This window comes from Cupressus sempervirens, chromosome 5, assembly GCF_028749045.1.
Source record: "Cupressus sempervirens isolate cs-2001-9-10 chromosome 5, ASM2874904v1, whole genome shotgun sequence".
Lineage (NCBI taxonomy): Eukaryota > Viridiplantae > Streptophyta > Pinopsida > Cupressales > Cupressaceae > Cupressus > Cupressus sempervirens.
In genome coordinates this window covers 936,856,321-936,881,371 of record NC_143122.1, presented here as the reverse complement: position 1 = coordinate 936,881,371, position 25,051 = coordinate 936,856,321, and the positions used below count along the sequence as shown (strand labels likewise).

The following is a 25,051-nucleotide window of genomic DNA, read 5'->3' as shown; positions in this document are numbered from 1 at the left end:
CGGCCTTCCCATCCTTGGTGTACAGTCGCCTACCATCTCCACTCCATCATTTTGTCCAGTCATATAGACACCGTACGACCTCTAGTTGGCATCCGTACATCAACGCCCCACATGTATAGCCTACCAAAATCGAAGAGAGAGATTGTTAAGAGTAGTTGCGAGGGTCGAAACATTATAGTGGTATCAGAGCGCTTCGATCCTGCCAACCTATGAACGGTGAATGAGAGTTTATAGCCAGAAGAAACAAAGAACCCATTCCATTGATAGAATGGCTGCCGAATCAAAACCAACAACTGCCAAACTCGTGGCACTACTAAGAGAACTTGCAAAGAATCGGGCACAAATCAATGATACTTAGCAACTCATGGAAGAAACTCTCAAGAAATTGGCAAACAATAAAATATCCGGAGAACAAAACGGTCATAGCGCAGACTCAGTGTCGGGTAAAACAAACCCTCATCCAACACGCTCTCAACTTTCCATGCCATCTTTTCCCCCACAGACGGAAACACCACCCAAAGGGAAGCAGCCGACCTTTGATGAAATGCAAGAACAGCTGAGAGAAGACTAGAAGAATGCGAATTTTGAGAAAGATATATCTTGCAAAGATTATGCAGATCTAAGAATGAGATATTCAGGAGACAGAAATAGAGGATGTTTTAATGATGATCTCAAGAGGAAGTTGAGTAAAGTAAATTTGTCTCCATTTGACGGATCCAGATCCATATCTGCGCAAGCGTGGGTAATGAAGGCCAATACTTACTTCCAGCTTAATCCCATGCCAGAAGAAGCAGCAATTAAATTAGCGGCATTGCACCTGGAGGGATTTGCGCATGAATGGTGGCATCATGGCACGATCACACTGGGGCATGATCAAATAAATACTTATGTGAAATTCACTAAGAGATTGATAGATCAATTTGATGGTAAAGATCTGGAACTCAATTTCAAAGATTTGACACAGCGGAAACAAACTGGATCGGTCGACCAGTACATTGCGGAATTTCAAAAACTCTCTGTTTTGGTCACGAACATTTCTAAAAGAAGACGAATAGTGCTCTTCATGGACGGACTGATAGAACCACTGAAAGGTTGGTAAAAGGGTTCAATCCTGCCACTCTATTGGACGCCATTAAGAAGGCATGGAGTATGGCATCATCATCTGCATCATCCTCATGCAGTTACTCACATTCCAAACCATCGGTGTTTCCAAGGGATAGAGATACTAAACCTCCGCCCAAGAAGACGTCATTGGACGAAGCCAGCAGACAGGAGCTCTGAAGGAAGAAACTATGTTTCAATTGCAAGGGACCTTGGGAACTTGGCCACAGATGCGTCGGAAAAGGGAAGATCCATTACATTGAGGTCGTGTTTGATGATGAGGACGAACAGGAAGAAATACCTACCGAAGACAACTAAACGATGACCCCAACATGGTTAGTTTGAACTTTGAACCATACGAAAAGAATTGCAGGATTGGTACAGCACGGAGGAACTATCGCTCTAGTCAATAGCCCGAGGTGTACAATATTTCGTGTACGGGGAACCCCTCAAGGACAAAGGGTTATGGTGATTCTTGATAGCAGAGCCACTCTAAATTTCATAAACTCATCCCTAGTGAAGCGAAGAGGTCTACCTACGGAGACGCACGCAGGATTTCAAATCAAAGTTGCCGGAGGGACTCTTTTGTCCTGCACACACCTTGTTCCTTAGCTAAGTATCACAACAGTGAATCACACAGTGACCGAGGATTTCTTCATAGTGAACCTTGATGACATGGAAGTTATTTTGCGTATACAGTGGATGGAGACACTTGACGAATACACTCAGAGTTTCAAACAAATGGATTTCACTTTTGTCGTCGATGGAAAGAAGGTTGTTCTCTGCAGAATGGCAAATAAGGGTCCGAAGGAAGTTTCTGTGCATTGGATGGAGGCAATTTTTTGGGCGTGATGACATTGCTTGGGCTGCACATTGTTTTGTTTTGGCAAAATCTATAGAAGGGCAACAAACACCTCCCCAAGATGATGATCTCCAGAATATTTTAAGTAAACACGACAAAGTTTTTATAGACATTCCTCCTAACATACCGCCTCATCGAGGATTTAAACACACTATTGAGTTGGAAGCAAGAGCCAAGCCAATCATAACCACACCTTACCACCATCCTAAGAAATTCCAAGATGAGATCGAGAAGACAATTCAAGAACTACTAGAAAAAGGATGGATCCATCCCAGTTCCAGCCCCTTCGCGTCATCAGTAGTTTTCGTCAAAAAGGACAGGATGATGCACATGTGTGTGGACTACCGTGCATTGAACAAAAAAACAATAAAGAATAGACATCCCATTCTAAGGATAGATGAGCTTCTGGATGAATTACACGGCGCAATTTATTTCTCAAAAATAGATCTCCATTTCGGATACCATCAGATCTGCATGAGGGAGGAAGACGTGGAAAAGACAGCTTTTCGTTGTCACTACGAGCATTATGAGTTCCTGGTCATACAATTCGGATTGACAAATGCACCTGCTACATTCCAATCGTGCATGAATCGCACCTTCAACAAACAATTGTGTAAGTACTTATTGGTATTTTTTGATGATCTTATTTATAGCAGGACATGGTAGGAGCACCTGAAACATCTAAATGAAGTCCTAAAGATCATGAAGGAGCAGTATTTGTTCACCAAGCGATCCAAGTGTGAATTTGGTATGACAGAAATATTGTACCTAGGGCATGTTATCAGTAAATATGGAGTTCAAGTTCATCAGGAGAAGATTCAGGCTATCCTTGATTGGCCTCCCCCAAAATAACTCACGGATTTGCAAGAGTTTTTTGAACTATGCAGTTATTATCGAAGGTTCATTAAAGGATTCTCTTAGCTTAACGCACCCTTAATGGATCTAACAAGGAAGGGGTCTTTCCAGTGGAATGAGGCACAACTCACTTTTGATAAGCTAAAAGAGGCAATGAGCACTTGTCACGTACTTGCATTACCTAATTTCACTTGACCATTCATTTTGGAGTGCGACATGTCCAGAGAAGGCATTGGCACAGTATTGATGCAAGATAGACACCCATACCTTATGAGAGCAGGAAGCTTACGCAAACAAAATGCTTATATTCCATCTATGACAAAGAGATGTTGGCCATCATACATGCACTAACCAAGTTCTGATAGTATCCGGTAGGTGCCCAGTTTGTCGTCCGCATAGATCACAACAGTTTGAGATATTTTCTGGAGCAACGGGATTTGAACGAGAGGCAACAAAAACGGGTAAGCAAGGTTCAAGCCTTTGATTTTAACATTGAATATGTAAAAGGAAAAAACAATGTGGTTGCAGATACTTTGTCCAGGAAGCTCGCCATCTGCTTACTAACCCAGATTTCAGCCGACTGGAAAGCACGTTTGTTGGTAGAATATTCCAAAAACACATTTGCCTGTGAGCTAATGGATGGCAACACAAAGGATGATTGATACAAAGTGGTGGATGACATCATTTACTATAAGAGTTGGATATTTTTAGTGTCAAAATCCAAATTAAAGTAGAAAATCTTGAAGGAGGTACACGACTCACCCTTGGCAGGACACCCGAGCTTCCTCAAAACTTACAGAGGTCTCCGGGAGAGGTTTTCATAGAAAGGACTTAAAGGAGACGTATTACAGTATGTAAGAGAGTGTGCAGTCTACCAACAAAACAAATCCTAACATACTCTACTAGTCGGGTTACTACAACCTTTGTCGATTCCAGAACATAAGTGGGAAAGTATCTCAATAGATTTCATAACAGGGCTTCCCATGGTGAACGGAAAGGATTGTATTTTCTTGGTGGTTGACAGATTGACAAAGTACGCACATTTCTTTGCCATCCCCTCGGATTTATTTTCAGGCCACACAAGTTGCCGATTTGTTTTTTAGAGAAGTCTTTCATCTACACGGGTTATCCCGAAACATGTCAGTGATCGAGATGGGTGATTCATCAGTATCTTTTGGACAGAACTATTCTGATTGGCAGGGATAGAATTGTCACCAAGTACTAGTTACCACCCTCAGACAGATGGACAAACGGAGATTGTGAACAAGTGGCTCGAAGGTTACCTTCAAATGAAACTATGTTTTAGCACAACAACAGGCGTGGGTCAAGTGGATACACCTAAGAGAATATTGTTACAATACCACATATCACATGTCCATCAGGATGGCACCATTCAAAGCAATGTACAGGTACGAACCTCTCTCCTTCATCGATACAGTGTTGGGAGATAGTCACACACCAAGGGCGAGGGATTGGCTTTAGGAGGGATAGGACATTCTATGATACCTGAAGGAGAGTTTACAACGGGCACAAAATCAACAAAAGATGTACGTCGTCAAACATTGAACGGAGAGGAGTTTTGAAGTAGGGGACTTGGTTTATCTCAAGCTCCAGCCATATCGACAATCCTCATTGAAGGAAAAGGGAAAAGAAAAATTGAAGTCATGATTTTATGGCCCCTATCGCATAGTTCGTCGTATTGGCAAAGTCGCTTACGAGCTAGAACTTCCGGAGGGAAGCCGTATTCATAACGTCTTTTATGTTTCATGCCTGACAAAGGCCATGGGCTGGAACATCACGGTAGCCACAGACCTTTCACCGTACAATGAAGGAAAACTCATATTGGAACCAGCCAAGATCATCGAAGTATGTGAGAAGACCCTGTGGAACCACACGGTGAAGGAATATTTGGTGCGTTGGAAACACTTGCCATTGGACAACGCAACATGGGAAGGCGAGCACATTCTCCAACACCCGGCATTGCATTTGCTTGAGGACAAGAAAAATTTGGGACAGGAGGACTATAATGTTCCCATTGTAAAATAAATCATTAATCAAACTATTGTTAATGGGCCGATTGATTTAATATATCTCGGACCCATTTTTATTTTTGTTTTCGTAGTTTGTGTCGCCGTCGGCTATCTTTGTACACCATCGAAAAGTTTTCCCCGACGGGTATTTAAGCACAGCTAATAGGTAGTCATTAGGTATACATTTTGGATTATTTCTTTGTACTGCGAAAAACTGTTGAAGTTCTGGTTTGTTCACCATTTCGAAAGTGAAAAATCTTCCCTATTTGGCTCGTGCAGTTTCGGTGGGATTCAACTCTCACCCTATTTCGTTGTTGCATGTAACTCTTCGCTCGGATCTAGAAAATTGGAGCACCATCTTTTGGAAAATCTTATTGAAGGTTTTGTGTTCTATTTTTCATTATTGTTTGGTACTATTTGATGAATTTGGATCTTTAAAGTTAGCTTGCATGATTAAGTTTTCTTTCTTCCATCTGCACACCCCTTCATCCTTCCACACTCTAGAACAATCAACAAACAGATCGATACATCACTGACGGCATACTCTGTTGCACAAGTTGCTCCTCTGCCACCGTACGGCCACATAGCCCCTCCCATATAGCCACATAGCCCTCTTGTACAACCACATAGTCATGCCCGTACAGTGATCTAATCCTACCATATGGCCCTCTCTTCCTATCGTACGACCTCCTCCATATAGCCATTTTGTCCTCTCCCCATACAAACTCCATTGTCCACCACATCGTACGACCTGCCCATCCTTGGTGTATGGTCGCCTACCATCTCCACTCCATTCTGTCTAGTCATATAGACACCGTACAGCCTCTAGTTGGCATCCGTACATCAACACCACCACCCGTACTGCCTTCCAGAATCGAAGAGAGATTGTTAAGAGTAGTTGTGTGGGTCAGAACATTGCAAGTAGTAAGTCCAACACTGCAGCCAAACCAGAGATACCCACCCATACAGTAACACCAAACCAACCTCTGCAACACCATAGCCCTAACTAGATGACGACACAACTCCAGAGCACGAGAGCATGCAACAAGAAACACACCAAAAACAAACCCACAACAAAGACAGACCAAGCAATAGCTAAAACAATGTAGCCTACAAGCAAACGTGACACCCGATCAACAAGCTCGCGTACAGAAAGACAACTTGGCCATAGAGATACCCAACCCCATAGCAATACCAAACCAACCTCTGCAACACCATAGCCCTAACCAGACAACGACACCACTCCAAAGCACAAGAGCATGGAACAAGCAGCACGCCAAAAACAAACCCACAACAAAGACAAACCAAGCAAGAGCCAAAACAATGCAGCCCATGAGCAAACGCGACACTCGACCAACAAGCTCGTGTGCAAAAAGACAACTTGGTCGTACAGAAAAAGAAACAACAAGAAGCTTGACCACAAGAATGGGCAACAGACTCTAGCTCGACCACGAGCAAAGAACACAAGTTGAGGGCAAACACAAGCTTGGTTGTAACAAGCACGAATAGGTTCAACATGAGAGGAGGATCTGGGATGGATGACCTCTTAGAAAGTCTTGGTGCTTCACCTCTATGAGCATCACCTAGATCCAATAAGTACTACGTGTTCCATTCCTTCTCAAACAAACGATGAATAGATAGGAATTTGCAACCTAACGGGGAAAGAAAGGAGTCAAGCAAGCAAGGACACGAACACACCAAAGGTGCAAACGGGCGAATGGTATGCTTGCATGTGATCACAAGCTATGAAGCCATGAGCAACATGGTCCCAGCCTCCAATCATCACTTCAGGACATTTGAAGAAGAAAGACATCACCACAACTGAGTAAAGATGAATGTTAATTGATGAAGCAATGAAATTCCAAGCAACAATAAAGTATAAGAAAGGAATTCTTATACTTGAATATTATATTTTATATAAAAAAAATCTCTCCTCCAAGCAGTAACCTAGTAAAATTTTGACCTAGTGATGATTAGTGACTAACAAAGGTATAGCTGGGGACGTCCAAACGTCGGGACACTCATGCGTTCCCCTCAATATCTCGAGGATGTCGATGAAAAACTTAAGATATCCTGAGGGGGAGGGGGCGAATCAGTATTTCAAAAAAATTAAAGTAAATGCAACTAAAAGAACACAAAGAAAAACAAAGACACAGGAATTTATCTTGTGGAAACCCTTTTGGGTAAAAGCCACGGTATCACTAATCACTGCAAATGTGGGCTATGACCTAGTACTGATGAAGTAATTGTATTACAACCAGTTTTTAATCTTGTTTTATCATGAACTGATAAAACGCTATAGACAAGAATACAAAAGCAACAATTTCTTCCTTCCTCATTTTTTATCACTATCTTCTTGCTTCAAATGAAAATTTCACCCTCTGATTCACACACTACCTGAAGAATTGAAAAACCTCTTTATGTTCTTCACTCTCTGCATGCATATCAAAATTGTGTCTCTAATATGGGTACGCAACCTATTACATCCCAATTTTCGACCCAATTTACAATGTTCATATAGTCATTGAGATTCACATGAAGTCAGTTGACAGTTAAATTTGTTATAATCCTACAAAATGGTAAGATGGTTAGTCGTTATAATTTCACATGAAGATAACATGTTGATTGATTATTTATCATGAATTCATGGAATTGAAAAGGTGGTTAGTCGTTATGATTATTTATGATTAATAACTTGTTATGATAATATGATTTAACTACAGAGAATTTTCTTGTAGGGAGCACGTCAAAGAGGTGGAAACATTGTCAGAAAAAAATTGGGCACAAAAGCATCACCATCACTAGGCAAATAGGTATGAATCATAAATCATCATGTTTGAGGACCTAGCGACTACATAACATAATACACACATTAGACACGAATGAGCTATTAAATAAACATTTAAAATATAAATAATTTTAACTTAATTAATGCGTACCTCAAATGGCTTTTGGTTGACTTTTCCACCACATTATTATAATACATATTTATGTACGTACACAGAGATATAAATTAAAGGTGATATCATAATATTATTCTTATGCAAGATTTTATCTATTTGATACGTACATTTAAATGCATGTACAAGAAGATAAAATAAATCTTCCAAGATGAAACATGTATTTAGATATACATATTTAAAAGGTACGACCTTGGATAAACATTTACGTGTCATCTTAATAAGATATATTTACGAGCAAGTAAATTATAATATTCTTTTGACTTATAACCTTGAAATTCTTTTCCTTATTTATTCAATTCTTTACTTATTTATTCAATTCTTTACTTGAAACCGAAATTCACACTTGGCATATTATAATGGCGTCCAAGAAGGCAAAACATTTCTTTAAGAGTTACGGCTTCTTGGAAGCCTTTGAGAAATCAAATGCTCCTTATATATTTGGAAGCTGTGAGAAACCACGGGCATATATTATGAATTGTATTCTTCTCCTTCACGAATTTAATTATGAATTTCTGGCCATGCTATTTCCCTCTCTTTACCTCTACTAAAAATCGCGATTGTTAATCACTCTAAAATTGCGTACAGGATATTTTACGAGAAGGGACTGGTTGATAGCGTCCAACAAAAGCTCTTTTTTCTCACAAGCTAATAAGGTTATGTGGTCGGCATACCATTTCCGAATGAAACATAGTATTCTTTTCTATATTACTGTGCATGTATTTACAGCAATAAGGATTCTTTCCATAGGATGTCGTATATCATCTATGTTATATAACATTAATAGTTTCTTACAAAGTCTGAATTTCCCAAGCCAAGAGAAGGCAGGGGATGAAAATTGTCTCCACACGATTTACCTCTGCATATTTTTCCATGTTATTACTCTATGTTCTACCCCCTTGTTGAAGGTCGGAAATCAAAAATATTCCGGAAATTGCATACAAATTGCTTCTGTGAGGGAACCGGCTGTTTAACATCAAGCCAAGGCCCACATTTCCATTAAATCAAACCAGGTTAAGTGGTCATTTCCTTTTCAAGTGATACATTTTCATTCTTTTATTCCTACATTCAAAACTATAGCAAAAGGAAGTACGTCCATGAGAAATATGTATTGTATTATCAATGAGCCTAATCTTTCCGTATTGAGTCAAGAACAATTGTTCATGATAAGTCTAAACATCTTTATTTTACTGCTGTAAGACAAAACCGAATTGTACTTTTGCAAGTCTTAAGATTATTTTCTTAAGTCACAAAAGCTATGATATACTAAAACATGTAATATTCATACATTAGCTGAGGATCAACAGAATGAGTTGGTTTACCCTGAGATTTATACACCTGAGACTCACGTGGTTGTATGGCAAGGAAAAGGTGAAGAGGTGAGAGAGAGAAATCTACAATAACATGAAATAGAATCATATGTGACATAACAATATATATTGTTTTTAAAAGGAATCATTTAAAAGCTTATGCATGTCCAATTCATTCTCTGTTGTCAAGTCGAGTGGTGTCATTAAGTGTCAAGTATGCTCAGTGGTTGACAAGGTGTTCCATGTCTATTCCGGGTAGGGAGGGTCTTTCTAGTTAGAGAAAGTGTGGGGATAAGTTTAAGGTCCGTGGTTGGGTGGTTAAGCCCCTGGTAATGTTTCCCCTCTCCACAAGATGTCAGGACGTGCATCAAATAAGGATAAGTTGAGCATTCAAACATTTATTGGTAACAAGTATTTTACTTTTGTGATGTTTATTCAAGTAAGAAGATAAAATGGATTTGTTATATATCATCGTTTCAGATATTTTCGTTTATTGAAAGCAACATTTCTCGTCAATATAATCTGTAACCAGTTAGATCGGTTGACCTTCCAATTGAATATGGAATATATCTATAGGATTTTTATTTCAATCTTTCATTTATAAGAATAATGATTATGAGCATATCTTCTAATCTTATGTTATTGCCACAGTTAGCAATAAGAAGAAAAGAAATGATACAGTGGTATCTGATGCCCTAAATGATCCAATGGTAAATTGATGGCCTAAATAATACAGTGGTATCTGATGCCCTAAATGATCCAATGGTAATTGATGCCCTAATTAACACAGTAGTATGTGATGCCCTAAATGATCCAATGATAATCGATGCCCTAATTGATATAGTGGTATTTGATGGTAATCGTCATTTGATATTGATATAGTGGTATTTGTGGACTAACCTGGGTGTTTGCAGAAGCATCCCTAGATTGATTTCAGTTTCGAATTCCATGGTATGCAGATTTTAATTTTCATAGTAAATTCATTGATGGTGTTTTCAATTCTTAGTTATGAAATTTCGTTTAACTAATTATAACCATTAATCTCATTTACATGAATGTAACTGATATAACTGTCTTCCTATAAAAATGAAGTAATAACTGTATTTCTTTGATATGTTAGTTGTTAGTTAACACCCGGAAAAAAGTGGTTGTTACACAACCTGTCCATAATGTTCTTATTGCTACCTGCATGAAAGTAACCTTTGAAGTATGATCATTACATCTTGCGGTCAGAAATTCAAGAATCTCACATAGAGTGTCAACGGTTACAAAGGGTGCAGTGAAAAAATACTGCCAAGGAGTTCAACAATAGGCAACTTAAAGAAACATAGTGCAAGAAGGGCTTTTTGTAGAACCATTTCCCGCAATCTTCACTTTCCCGTGGACTAACATTCTCCCGTGGACAAACTTTCCCATGGACAAACTTTCTCATAGAGAACTATCTGTGGACAATCTTTCCCGTGGACAAGCTTTCCCGTGGAGAACTTTCTTGTGGAAAAACCTTTCCTGTGGACTAACTTTCCGTGGACTTCATTTTCTCGTAGAAACAAGTCACTCAGCCTAGAAGACTGAAATGAAAAATACTAACAATCTCCCCCTATTTTTCATTCATGGCAACCCATATTTATACCACAATATTCCTTAAACTAAGTTGTCCTGAAGCTGAACATACAACTCCCCCTACAAGCATACGACATAACTCCCCCTTTGACATCAATGACCATGATATATAGGAATGAAAATATCCCCTTGAACATATGCCATTTAATTAGGCAAAAGAACACCAAGTTTGTTTCGAAGATACTCAAAGCGCTCCCGAGATAACGATTTTGTAAAAATGTCAGCAACTTATTCCTTTGAACAAACATATTCTAGCTTGACCACCTTGTTAGCAACTTGCTCTTTCAAATAATGATAATAGGAATGTGCTTGGTGTGGAACTGCATAACAGAATTCTTATAAATATCAATGGCACTCGTATTATCACAATATATACAAACGGGATTATCAAACTGAATCTTGCAATCAATCAAAGTGTTTTGCATCCAAATTACCTGAGTGCGAAATGAAACTGCTGCAATGTATTCTGCTTCAGCAGTAGATAAAGAAGTGCAAGACTGTTGAGCCATGAAACCAAACAGTTTCCTAGGAAGAAAGCACACCCACTTGTGCTCTTTTTCTCATCCACCGAACCACCCCAATCTGCATCTATAAAGGCTGTAGGAGAGAAATCAGAATGCTTGGGAAACCAAAGACCGTATTCAGTAGTGCTTTTCAAAAATTTAAAAATTCTCTTAACCACTTTAACATGTATTTGCTTCGGAGATGCTTGAAATCTAGCGACATAACCAACAGCCTGCATGATGTCCAGTCTAGTGGCAGTAGCAAACAACAAACTTCCTACCATAGACCTGTAGAAAGTTTGGTCAACACTAGGAGATACATCATCCTTGCTTAGTTTGCATCCGCTTTCCATGGGAGTGCTAACCGGATTGCAATCTTTCATCTTAAACCTTTTAAGCAGCCCTCTGACATATTTAGCTTCTGAAATAAAAATACCTTCAGCTGATTTACTAATTTGCAGCCCAAGAAAATAATATAGCTCCCCCATCATAGACATTTTGAATTCATTTTTCACGCAATTAGCAAATTTCTTGTTCATTTTGGAGTTATCACTACCGAAATTCAGATCAATATAGACAACAACAATAAGAGTGTTGTTACCTTCATTCTTGACATACAAATTGCTATCCACATACCCATTCTTGAATCCTTGCTGCTGTTAGTAGTTGTCCAGCCTGTCATTCCAGGCCCTAGGGGCTTGTTTTAAGCCATAGAGTGTCTTTTTCAGCTTGCACACATAGTCCAAATAACACAAAACCACCCAGCTGTTCCACATAAACTTCTTCATTCAAGTCACCATTTAAGAATCCTGATCTGACATCCATTTGAAATACCTTAAAACCTTTGAAGGAAGCAAAAGCGAGAAATATTCTACTTACTTCTAGCCTAGCAACAGGAGCGAAAGTCTCATCAAAATCCACTTGTGACTAGCCTTTGCAAACTAACCGAGCTTTTTTTCTAACAACTTTACCTTCTTCATTTACCTTATTACGAAACACCTATTTTGTCCCAATCACGTTCTTATCCTTGGGGCTTGGCACAAGCTCCCAAGTATTGCTCTTGTTGATTTGCTCTATCTCTTCCTTCATGAGAATCACTTCATGCAGCCACTATTTGAAATTCAGAAAGGAAATATGAAACAAAGGTATTATAGGTTAACTATGTTTTTATCATTTTTCTTTGGTCTTGAGTCTCTCTATTGGACTCATCAAGTCCAAGCAAATCTCTCATAGTAACTCTCCAAGTAACTGGCAAATTTTGGAATAGACTCAGTTGCAAGTCTTGTGCAAATTACTCACTACGCTGAAAATCTAGCAAGTACTGATCGCGTTTTAGAACAAAGAATTAACCATCCAAAAGATGCACAGCCTGAGATGCAGCCAACAATTCCACCTAGTGCTCCTTGCATCATATACTTATTTCAATGAATAATACAAAACCTCATGGTAGAATGTATGCACAGAGGATATCATACAGTTGAGTAATTGACAACCTGTGAATATGGTGTGTGCAAAAGGTAAAAGGGACTCAAAAGTATTTCAAGTTCCAATAAAAAATCAAGAATGCAGAGAGGGACTCCAGCCTCGAACAAACATATACAAGCTCAAGTAAAATAATGGTGGATACAATTTTTTTAAAGAGACACACATGACAAAATCCTTTAAGATTAGGAGTGTAGCTGGGCTAACATAATCTAAGCAGAACTCCAAGGATATCTGTGGTGGAAAACCTCCTAGCCTTACAGCATCTGTCTTAATGCCTTGGCTGGTAATTTGCTCTTATCCTCCCTGTACTTTTATACTTTATTACTCTGATTTGTATTTGTGATACACCATTGTCAGTGTTTACTGAGTGACACGAGAATCTCATTATTTGATTTGACAAGATGTGCATTTTGTTCTCTCTTTTGACAACCTAGACAATAGTTAACACTAATGTTTAAATTTAATTTAATTCATTTTCATTTTTGTCAACTTCAAACACTCAATAAATTGATCTTTCTCTTTAAAGTCCAGGTATTTGAAGTTTGAGAAAAGAAATGTAGGATATTGGAGAAAATCCATGCTTAACATAAGTGCTTGAAGAAAACTATTATCTCAAACTACTCATCAACTCAAACACCCAACCATGATTATAAATCCAAAAAGTGAATATGCTCATCAAGCACCATAAATTTCAAAGTATGATTTAGTTAAAGAATATTAAAATGCAACAATAAAATTAGCAAGATAGCAACGTAAGGTTTAAAATATAGCACAAAGGTTTATTTAAAGCAACTATAACTGAATTTAAAATGGTAGTCAAGACTCAAGAGAAACATTTACAATTTCCAATAAAACTAAGACTGCTTATGAACATGTTTCCAATACGAATGTGGTAGTGTAGGAGTATCGTTAATATTAAAAAAAATTGCCAATGTGTCTAACGCATGAAAATGTTTCCACGAGTGCTCTTTGCCGATGTGCATAATGCATGAAAACAATTCCACAAGTGCTCTTTGTTGATGTGCCTAACGCATTAAAACATTTCCATGAGTGCTCTTTGCCAATGTAATGTATTATAAAAATCTTACAGCAACCTCCTCCAGTAAGACCTCCACATAGTTGTCCTTTTATATATAAAAGCAATAGATTGGTTCAATGTTTATTTAATTTTGGCATTACTTACATCATATATCATGCTAATTTTGGTAATAATAAACCAAAAATAGTGAGAAAGGTAGAAATTTGTCTTGTTCAATGAAATCTAACGAAGCTGTAGTAGCTTTTACTTTGCACCAAAAATATAAGTCATAAAAATGAAAGTTAGAAAGCACACCTTTTGGTAAGAAGGAAATGAGTAGAGCTTGGAGAATCTTGGGTGCTCAAAAGTTAGCAGAACTAATTCCTGCTTTGCCACGTTGATTCATTAGATTGGAACCATCAAAAATTAAAGCTCTTTTGCCAGAAGATAACTGTAACACGAGGAACAATGCATATATTATGAATACAGATAGCTATGAGATTAATATGATCTTGTCTGCACATGCATATGCAAGTGTGCACATGTCTAACTGAATATGATCCTAACATAAATTAAGCAGTGCCTCACACCAGATATATATACTACAGAAATAAAAGCTTATATTGCAAAACTATAATAGAACCTTCATGCATCCAAAAGAATGTGTACTTTGTAATTCGACCATAGAAAATATTTTCCAACTTAAAGAAAACCTTCCCCATCATAGTGTTGGACAATACAGTTTTATGACTGTTGTACAATATAATAGCAAAATTAGGAGGGATGGGAAAAAAAAAGTTGTACTTTATGCTTCCCGGTGTCACAAAATAAAATGGGGGTTTTGTTTACTCACAGTATTTTTAGTACGTGCATGAAAAAAACTTTAAAAAATTAAGAACTGAATGAGCTAATTGATGATATTGCCCTTCCAGAGACATAACCATTCAGAAGTATCTTTCATCAGCAATTATCAATAGTTTTGTGCACAGTGCCATAGAGATATCTGAATGGTCTTGGCGTATGAAATTCCAAAAAATAATGCACACTTTTTAAATTTTCTCCATTTTTTCCAAGACTTATTTGAAACATATTTCATGTTTCTTTTCAACTTCCTGTATCTCATTTTTAATGAAATTTATTACAATGTTGTGCAGTATAGATGGTGTACAACACTTCATAGACTATACCATTAATATGACCCCTTCTCAAATCTCAGAAGTTCAGAACACTGTCTTCCATAGATCTCTACAATCCCAATGTGAACACATACCCACAAAATAATCAATTAAGTTCTATTGCTGTAGTTCAAAATGTCCAGATAGCCTACTTATATATGTCAAGCAGATAAGTGACAAAACTCTTTACAATTTCTCCACAATCCTTAGTTCAAAATGTGTTTGGTATTGAAATATGAACAAATCACATACAGAAACAAGGTTTGAAGTTTCACCATAACGAAAATAATTACTGCCTATGCTTTAAGATGTGAAATTCAGATCAATAATATGATATATCAACTTCCATACCATTAGATGCAGTTTCCATATTTAAAGCTACCATATCTCCATGAACATAGTGTTCGAATGTCCCCCAATGGTTCTTACAAGATAGCAAATTGAGATTTTACTTGCACTGGTGGAATAGACTTGTGAATTTTACACAACCTTCAGAATTTAAGAAATTACTACTATATCAAAATCTCTCAAGCTGTGGCATTTTATCTATCATTTATTTTGACTCCCCTTAATATTTAATGTAAACTTCCTCCCCCCTAGATAAGGCATGTGAATCAAGTTACATAAAAAAGAATCTATTTTAGGTTTAGCATGCTAGTTGTTTTGGTCTCTATAATGACCCCTTTTTGGGAACATTCCTAATTTCTTCTTGAACTCCCAATTGGAGTTTGAATTATACTTGGGGATGGCGACTTGTAATATTTCATAATAGGAGAATACCAATCCCCAATAATTATTAAATATCATTATGCAATTAGATCATATTTAGGAACAATACATACTTAAACCTCGATTCCTTAATCCTCTCCTAATCACTAACCCTAATGCAGATCATAGAATTACTGTGCTTGGATAGAAACAGTCTCCAAAAAGCTCCCTCATGAAAAAAGCCCATTTTGGGTATCCCCTCCTCATTATGACCAGATTACTCTCCCCTACACAAACTCCCTATCCGCTTAGTTGAACTAGTGAGTGATTAAAGAATCAGCTAAGTATATATCACTACCACACAAAGATGTTGTGTACTACGAGGTTATCAATTTCCAATTATTAAAAAATATATTAAACATCCAAGGTAATTAATAAATAGTTCATAATACATTTTGGTTGTTAATAAATTTAAGCCAGATCCCTTACTTCTCTCCTAAATTTCACCCTACAGAGAGCGTGCATTTACTTGTTGTAGGGCGTTGACACCAATACATTCTTTGATTTTACTCCACCTCTCCCTACATAACACTATCACCTCTAGGGGCTATAGAAAGAGATTATTGAATAGGCTACAAGTATATATTAATATTGCTTATGTTACAAAGCATACATATATTTATGCAGATATGTTTTATTGTCTAACATATGTACCTTTCTTTTATATATATAAAAAATTCATAATCAATTATATATTTGTAATTTAAATGATTTATTATTCGCTATTTAATATGAGTTTATTGCATAACTACATTAGAATGTCTCATTACTTACCAAGACCCCATTGATTTAATATTTGGTTTAATTCTCATCCCTCTTATTAATAATAACCTTAAAGTTATAAAATTTACCTTAAAACTCAAAAAGGGTAGATACATTTGAACCCTAGAATCTCTCTTTAATTTATTTATTCATGGGAGTGTTTTTTCTCTTATTTCCACACTCAGTTGTGTTTTTTTATTAGTCTTCTCTCACGTATAATGCCTTAATGTATTATACATAAATTGACTACTGTGCATTTAATGTTGTCATGTTATGTATATCCTTATTCCTATTTCCCTTTTGTTCCTTACATCGACTCATATTTATATGGTAGTTGATCCATGCCAGCAATCACGATTCTAATCATATCGACATTATGTTCATATAGTTGATTATCATTACTAATGATTCCTTGTTATCTATTAAAATTGTTGACTATTATTATAGAGGACCGTCGACTTACATTGCAACTACAATTACATAATTGTTTGTCAATCATTTGTTTATCATGGTTATGAGTACTCCTGACTTAGTATTCTTGACTCATTATCAGAGTCGATCAAGTAATTTTCTTATATCATGTTTGTTTATATATTGTTTGCTATTGTTAACATTACAATGGATTTACTTTGTTCTTGGATCAGCCCCCGTTTTGGTTGCTTTTTAATTTCAAAAACATTAACATGGATTTAACATTAATATTCATAATTATATATATTTCAATTAATTATATTGATTCATCTACTATTAATTGTGTGTGCGTGTGTGCATTATTATCAATTAAAACATTAAACTTACTAAGTTATTTAATTAAGTCAAACTTAATTAATAACCTCCATTATACTTTTATTATCAAAGCTCTATGAAAATACTGAGATATCCTGACCCAAGATGTCACCACTGTGCCCTTCTAAAGATAGAAACCAACTCTCCTAACTTATTATAAATAGTAAGTCGACCAAATAGAGACCCTCGAATCCAAGTGTTAGCTCACGAGGATCACGATGATGAACTAACATACCCATACTCTTGAAACCTGCTAAATTGGGCACATCACAGTTGTCCCTCCCCAAGATTGTTTGTCCTCGAGCAATCGCAATCCATTAGCACATCAAACCCCAATCTCCACTAGGATCCCATGGAAAAATGTGTCTAATGTCCCAATCATACCAAAAAATCCCTGTAAATACAACACCATCTGTGTGAACGACATAGTCTGCAAGACCAAACTCAATGCCAGTATTGGTGATGTAGAAGCAAGAACATCACATGGAAGCAACTCAACAGGAAGTCTAGATTTGCCCCCTTTCTCTGAACCAACTAAGTTATCATACCAAACATTAGACTGAGGGGCAGACAAACTCTACACTCAGTAAATATTTTGTACATGGGGATTGAATCTGAAACTATACTCACTATATACACCTTTGTGAACTCCCTAGTAAGACCTGTCGTAAATCTATAAGGATTGACTAACATCCTAGTATAGTCAAGGTGGAATCCCAAATATCATCCTCACTCATCACTTGATGGAGATCAACATCAACCTGAAATATTGTATTATCATATGATAGAGTGACATCAATATCAAGCAGGGGATCGTTCAGAAAGTCAACTAAACCCATTTGTTGATCTGAACTAGGTAACTATGAACTACGGGAGATGATGTGCAACCCACTCCACCTAAACTATATCATGCTTTTGTACATCCCCCCTATCCACTACCCACAGAGACACAGTACGTAAACTCCCCTCTAGGATACCCTACAACACATACCTCCTGCCCCGACACTCAAACTTCATTTTCGTCGAACGCACACTAAGGAAAAACTCAAGAATATCTTGTATCAACCACATCCATAGCACAACATCCATCCCTCCAAGTAGATCACATAGAAATCTGACTGCATCTCATAATCACCAAGAAATAAAGAGAGATGTATGCACCTAGTATAGGTAAGAGTGTAACCATCTGCCACCCTGGCTCAAAACCCAGCAAACTCCTCCACCTGAAGACCTCATTGACTAACAAAACCCTCATGTATGAAATTATGCCTAGCCTCAATGTCTAACATGGAGATGCAATGATGCCCATCTAACAATCCTCGCATTTAGAAAGTGGAGGGAAGTGGTATAGCAATATATAACACTATAGGGGACAACCTAGTATCAAGACAAAACTCAGTAGAGATACCCTGAACATCATCAACATCTAAACAAACAAGTAGTTGTGAAGATTCAGCGTCAACCTCATCGTAATACACCCACATAGAACGGTTTTTCCTTCCTTTAGGCCTCAAAGAACAAGAGTCTTCTTTGTCATAAGGTTCTTTGCACCAATAGCAAAGTTGCCTCCTCAAACCCTTACGAGTTGCCTCGTCATGTTTCACAATAGATTTCCTTTTTCATCAGTAACTAGTGGGTGTGCCTCATCTGCAAGCAGAGTGGTAGGTTTAGCTTTTGTTTGCTTCTTAGGAGTTACAAAGCTCCATGTTCCTGGCCTTCTTGATGGCCTCCTATAGAAAAGGCAGATCAAACGCCTTAAGCCACTCTCTAAGTGGTTCCTATAACTCCTCTGTAAATAGTATAACTAAGTGTTTCTCTGTCACATTAGAAACCTTGACAGAGTCTCAAAAACTCACTATTGAAAGACTCTAGGCTTCATGTTTGCCTCTCTACCAATCTACCCACAAGCTCCTGGTAGGATCTAATCTAGTCATGATGTAAAGTGACCAACCCATGGTACCACCAATCATGGGCTATACCATCTAGATGCAACACAATGAACCGTATAGCATCCTCCTTAATCATAGGACGTAATGTAAGATATGTATCGCTCTAGTTGTAACCTTCCCATTTCCATTAAAGTGAGTCAAATTCATCTTGTTGATTGCCTACTTCAGATCATTTTGTCTAGGCCTCTGTCTTATATCAAGTCTAGGTATACCTCTAGAGTGCTCTCTCTTCTGAGTCAAAAACCTATCAAAGTCCAAATTTTGTTTTATTGCTTGTGATAATGCATCCCACTCTGCAAAATAAGCTACCACATCATCAGCAAAAGGGGTTGCCTCAATCTCAGGACTAACCACATCCAACTCAGGCCTCAAGAAAGTAAGATGTAAAGGCTCGTCACATGTATCTGCGGGATCCTCGCTGTCATCATCTCTAAATCTGTGAGAGCTTACTGATATACTCCTCATACCCTTGTCTCAGTTGCGACCTCTAGGTAAAGAGATGCATTGTGATGTGTCAATAAGTTGTAGAACATCAGCAACCTGCTGTTGGCCTACTGCTAACTAACGTTGTCCCTTTGAAATATCTCTAAACATATCCCTAGCCTCTCTGATTATGTCACTACTTGAACGACCAGCATCTTTGTCACCTATAGTGCCAAACTGTATCTCTTGTTCGCCTTTACTTGGTCATGAAGTTCTACCCTACGAGTATAATGTAATTCTAGTATAATAAATGCTGGTAGGAAACCACTCTGATACCACTGTAATGAACCATGCTAGCTCACACTCTATCTATGCTGAAGGAGTGATTGTTTTTGTGGTTTTGAAGTTTTGTATTTTTTCGTATTTTGAGAATTTATGCTTTTATTGTAATTTTCAGATTGCGAGATAAGAATGCACATCAAATTGAAAAACTAACACAAATTTATGCAGCAACTTTATTTGCTATTATAGATTTGCAATTATTTACAAATGTCAAAGCACTATGCAATAAATTTATTAATTGAAGAAACTTGCAATGAGAAACATCAACGTTTGATTCTGTAGATGATGAATGAGATGGGAATTGATTAGTTGCAGCCTGTATGTCCCAACATTGCCACCTAAACACAGATCACAGCAAAGAAGACTGAGACACTGCTCCTCAATAGAGATCGCAGCCTGTAAAATCTGAACACTACCATTGCAATCTTGATGCCACCACCCAATAAGCAATGCAATCACTTCAGACGTAGGCTGTAATGACAGAAACCAGCCTTTCCTTTATATCCCAACAATATTGTATTAATTCCTTGCAAAGAAATCTCTGTCAAACATCAGATCGATTTGCAGATAGAAAAAATCAGAAAGTTGGCACAATTCATTGGCAATGTAGAACCAACTCAAAGTGCTGAAGATTGAAGATATTCACAACTTCATCAACCATGTCCAAACCCTTGGAGCTCACAATTCACAATTTCCACAAAACATAAAAGCATAATGAGATAAATCGATCTTTTTGCAAGGCATTGGATTTATAACTTTGTTAATGCATAAGCTTCTTCATTACACTCAACACCAAGAATCTTCTTGTGCACACCTTTCACTAAAGAGGCTTCTCAATGTCACCATTCAATTAGAACATTAAGCTCGTTAAGTTATATAATTAAGTCAAACTTCATTAATAACCTCCATTATGCACTTATTATCAAAGCTCTATGAAAAAATACTGAGATACCCTGACCCAAGGTGTCACTACTGTGTGCTGCTAAAAATAGAAACCAACTCTCTTAACTTACCATAAATAGTAAGTCGACCAAACAGAGACCCTCAAATCCAAGTGTTAGCTCACGAGGGTCCCGATGATGAGCTAACATACCCCAACTCTTGAAATCTACTAAATTGGGGACATCAAACTTTATTAATTAATTAGCTATTAAATTATTAATTATCGTTATTTCTCACAATAATTAAATAAATATAAATATGTATTAATGCATCAAAATTATGGTTATTGGCATTCTCATGGATCAGCCTATTTGAACAATAGTAGAGATTACTTCATATTTTTAGCAGTCTATATGTAGAGGTTTTTTCCTCATTTGTACAAATCCTTTGGTTCCTGAGCAGTGGAAATGATATTTCTGGCTTTGTTCTTCATAACTTGTTGCAGGGAATGTGCCTTTGCTATCATGCATGTCTTTGTGATCGTCTGTTTATGCTCCCCTCAAATAGAAGCAAATTATATCTGCAAATCTGAAAGCCATTGGCTATTGATGTCAGCTGAGGGAGTCTAGTACACAAATAGGTTGAATAAGTTGAGGAAGCCAATCATAAGATTTCGCACGTTCATGTTTGATTGATTTATTGAGTGTATAAAAGAGCACTAACTAATCACTCCTATTGGTGCCTTACTACACCATTTTATTTTATTTCCTAATACCTATCTCCTATCCCTGTGCCTCACCAATTTATTTTATTTCCTAATACCTATCTCCGAACCCTATGCCTCCTAACCTTTTCTCTAAATTCATTAATTCAAATGGAAAGCCAACCTTCTTCAATGATTGCTTGCATGCTTGAAAGTCATGCATTGGGAGTTGCATACTAGGTTGTCTCCAAATATGGCACTACTAGCCCACACAATTAAGTGCCCTTTTGGAACAGCCAACTTTTTTCACACCTGATAGGACTTCATTCTTAAAGTTTTCATGTATATTTTGTTTGTTTGCTCTTCTTTTTTAACAAAACCCTTGATAAACTTTGTACTAGGTCGGGTATTCAGGAAGACAACTTGAGGAATCTACTTTCTGTAACAAAACCTAACACTTGATGCATACATACCACGAATTTTGGTGATAAACTATGGCTATTTGTTCTGCTGAAAAACTTTTAATTCACATAGCAACTCTGTTGAGGAACCTTGAAATTCTAGTGGTCCAAATGACCTTTTAAATATTTTGTAGATTTGTGCATTATTGCAATGACTAATTTTAATGTGCATAACCCTTGATACTGTAGTAACATACTAATTACTATAAAATCCAATATTTAGTATTAATTAGATCAACACTATTTGTTTTTTGTATGCATTTCATTTCATAAAGGAATGTAAATGTGTTAGTTTAATTAGTATATTTTTAAGTAGAAGTTAGAAAATTACCGAGGTTTAAAATTAACCCCACAAAATTAAATGCACAATAATTGCACGTGACCAAATGCTTTATTGCACCCATGAACAATACAAAGACCTTTCCAAATCGCATAGTAACTTACATAACATAGAGAATCCAACCATTGAATAAAATGTACTTAGGCGTGGTTTTGAATTAGAAAGATAAACAAATGAAACCCTAGCAAATGCTTATCAAATTGCACTAAAACCATCAATAAATTCTTCCAATCACATGAGAATCACTTCATGCAGCCACTGTTTGAAATTCGGAAAGAAAATATGAAACAAAGGTATTATAGGTTAACTATGTTTTTATCCTTTTTCTTTGGTGTTGAGTCTCTATTGGACTCGTCAAGTCCAAGCAAATCTCTCTCAGTAACTCTCCAAGTAACTTGCAAATTATGCAATAGACTCACTCTGCAAGTCTGGTGAAAATTACTCACCAGGCTGAAAATCTAGCAAGTACTGATCAAGTTTTAGAACAATGAATTGACCATCCAAAAGATGCAGCCTAAGATAAAGCCAACAATTCCACCTAGTGTTCCTTGAATCATCTTCTTCCATTGAATAATACAAAAGCCCATGGCAGAATATACGTGCAGAAGATATAATACAGTTGAATAATTGATAACTTGTGAATATGGTATGTGTGAAAGGTTAAAGTGAACAATTGTGCATCCTTATCTTTTTTGGTGGACATATAAGCTCCAAAGTAATTATTAAGATAATATCTTATACTTTCTATAATACTCAACTACTTGTCTGTAGTCCGTCTTTCAGTCTAGATAGGAATGTTTCCTATCCTGTCTCTTTTGTCTTCAGTCCAAATAGGAATGTTTCCTATCTTGTCTCTAGTTTTGTTTCTAATTCGGTCTTCAATAAACGTTGTTTCTAAAAAGAAACAACGTCCTTGTAATTCTTTATAAGGAACACATTTGTTCCTCTGTTAATCAATCAATCATCCGGAAATCCGTTAATCTGCCAATTGTTGAATCTTGTAACATGGTATCAGAGCCTAATACGCTATTATTTCGAAAATTTATAATTTCTTTTGAAATTATCAGTGCATAAATTTTTCGACATAATTCTTTGCATTTCTTGATGCTTGTTCCATTTGCAAATCGCGTTTAAATTTTTTGAAAAAATTTCAGAGTTTTCCGTGTTTGAAAAAGCCCGGCTAGGGTTTCTGTTCGAATTTTTGGAGTCATCAAAAAATCATTGGATTTGTTTGAAGATTGAAGCATCTCTGCCCTCAAAATCGCGATCTTTCTGTACTCACGTTTCTTTCTGCTCCCGTGTTTATGAACTAGCATTTGTGGCCGAGGAAATATATGTAGGTCATTTTTTCAAATCTGGAGGTCATTTTTTCAAATCTACTCACGCCCAGAGCTCAAAGAGTGGGATTTTCTGGTGATTTCTTTTTCAAAAACACGTCTATCTATCCCTGTTGGATATTCTGCTCGCATTTCAGCTGCTGGGTTTTTTTTTGGTGAGAAATCACGACATACAGTGTCATTTTTCTGAGGACGTGCGTTTGCCGTTTTTATGGTGCAAAATCAGGGTTCTTGGTCTCCAATCTTCCTTCTCTCTGCTGTCTTAGATAAAACGCCTGTGTTCTGGAAAAAAAAAAAAAAAGGGGCTTTTTTACCTGCAAACATCATTTTTCTAATATTTTTGACCTACCTAGCTACTGACTGTTATTCTGCTCATAACCCTAGTTTTTTTGGCTCAGAAATTTTTTTGTTTTTAGATTCTTCGTGGGTTTTTCAAGACCTCATTTGGGTCTTCATTAGAATTTTCTGGGTACCTCGTTTTTTGTGCCTCGATTTTCGGGCAGGCAGATTTCCATTGCGACTACAGATTCCTTCTGGGTTTTCTGTCTACTCTTTTGGGAACTTGCCATTTTTTTCTAGGTCAACCTCATCATTGCCTCGATCTTCGTGCAAATGGCATCTTTGACTAATCTGATGTTGGAGGGCAGTCTACGATTCAATAGCCGCAATTAAAATCACTGGAAGCAACGCATGTTAACCATCTTCGAATATCGTCGTTTGGATGAGCTTGTTCTAGGCACAAAGACTCGTCCGACCTCTGACCAAGCAGAACAGGACAAGTTTGATGATCACAATCGAGAGGCTGTTATGCTTCTTAAGCTCTCTGTTATCGATAATCAGCTACCACAAATTCCTTCCGCCAAGTCAGCTGCAGAAATCTAGAAATATCTGAAGGAGCTGCATGAAACATCTGACAAAAGTTGGGCATTCTTTCTAAAGAATTAGTTGTTCTCCATTATGATGGATGAACGTATGTCCTTACAAGAGCATCTGACAAAGATTAAGGACATCCGTGATCAGCTTGAAGCTATTGCTCGAAAAATGGAGGAAGAGGATATTGTAGTCATCACTCTGAAAAGTCTACCATCATCCTATGAGCACTTCATAGAAACACTCAACATTACGTCAACTAATGTTGATCTGAAGTTTCCAGAATTATGCACCAAACTTTTGCAGCAGGATCGTTGGAAACAACAGTTTGGCAGCAATGCTTCTACAGCCTCCTCAGAGCAGGCATTTGCTGCAAAATCCTTTCAACAGAACATCGGCAACCATCAATCTTCTCAGCCTTTCCAGCATCAACCTTCTGCTCAATCCCTGGATGGCTCTACGAAGCAAAATGTACAGTGTAATTACTGTCACAAGTTTGGTCATATGAA

At 37.2% G+C, this 25,051-nt stretch overlaps 1 protein-coding gene across 1 annotated transcript in view; it reads right to left on the bottom strand.

Annotated features, from left to right (window-relative positions):
- Positions 1–25,051, bottom strand: part of LOC149559029 (small RNA degrading nuclease 1-like) — a 139,089-nt gene that overhangs the window by 87,625 nt on the left and 26,413 nt on the right. The window contains exon 4 of the mRNA XM_089832987.1: positions 14,060–14,128. Within this exon, the coding sequence (XP_089689113.1) occupies positions 14,060–14,128 (69 nt within the window). The remainder of the gene's footprint in view (positions 1–14,059; positions 14,129–25,051) is intronic.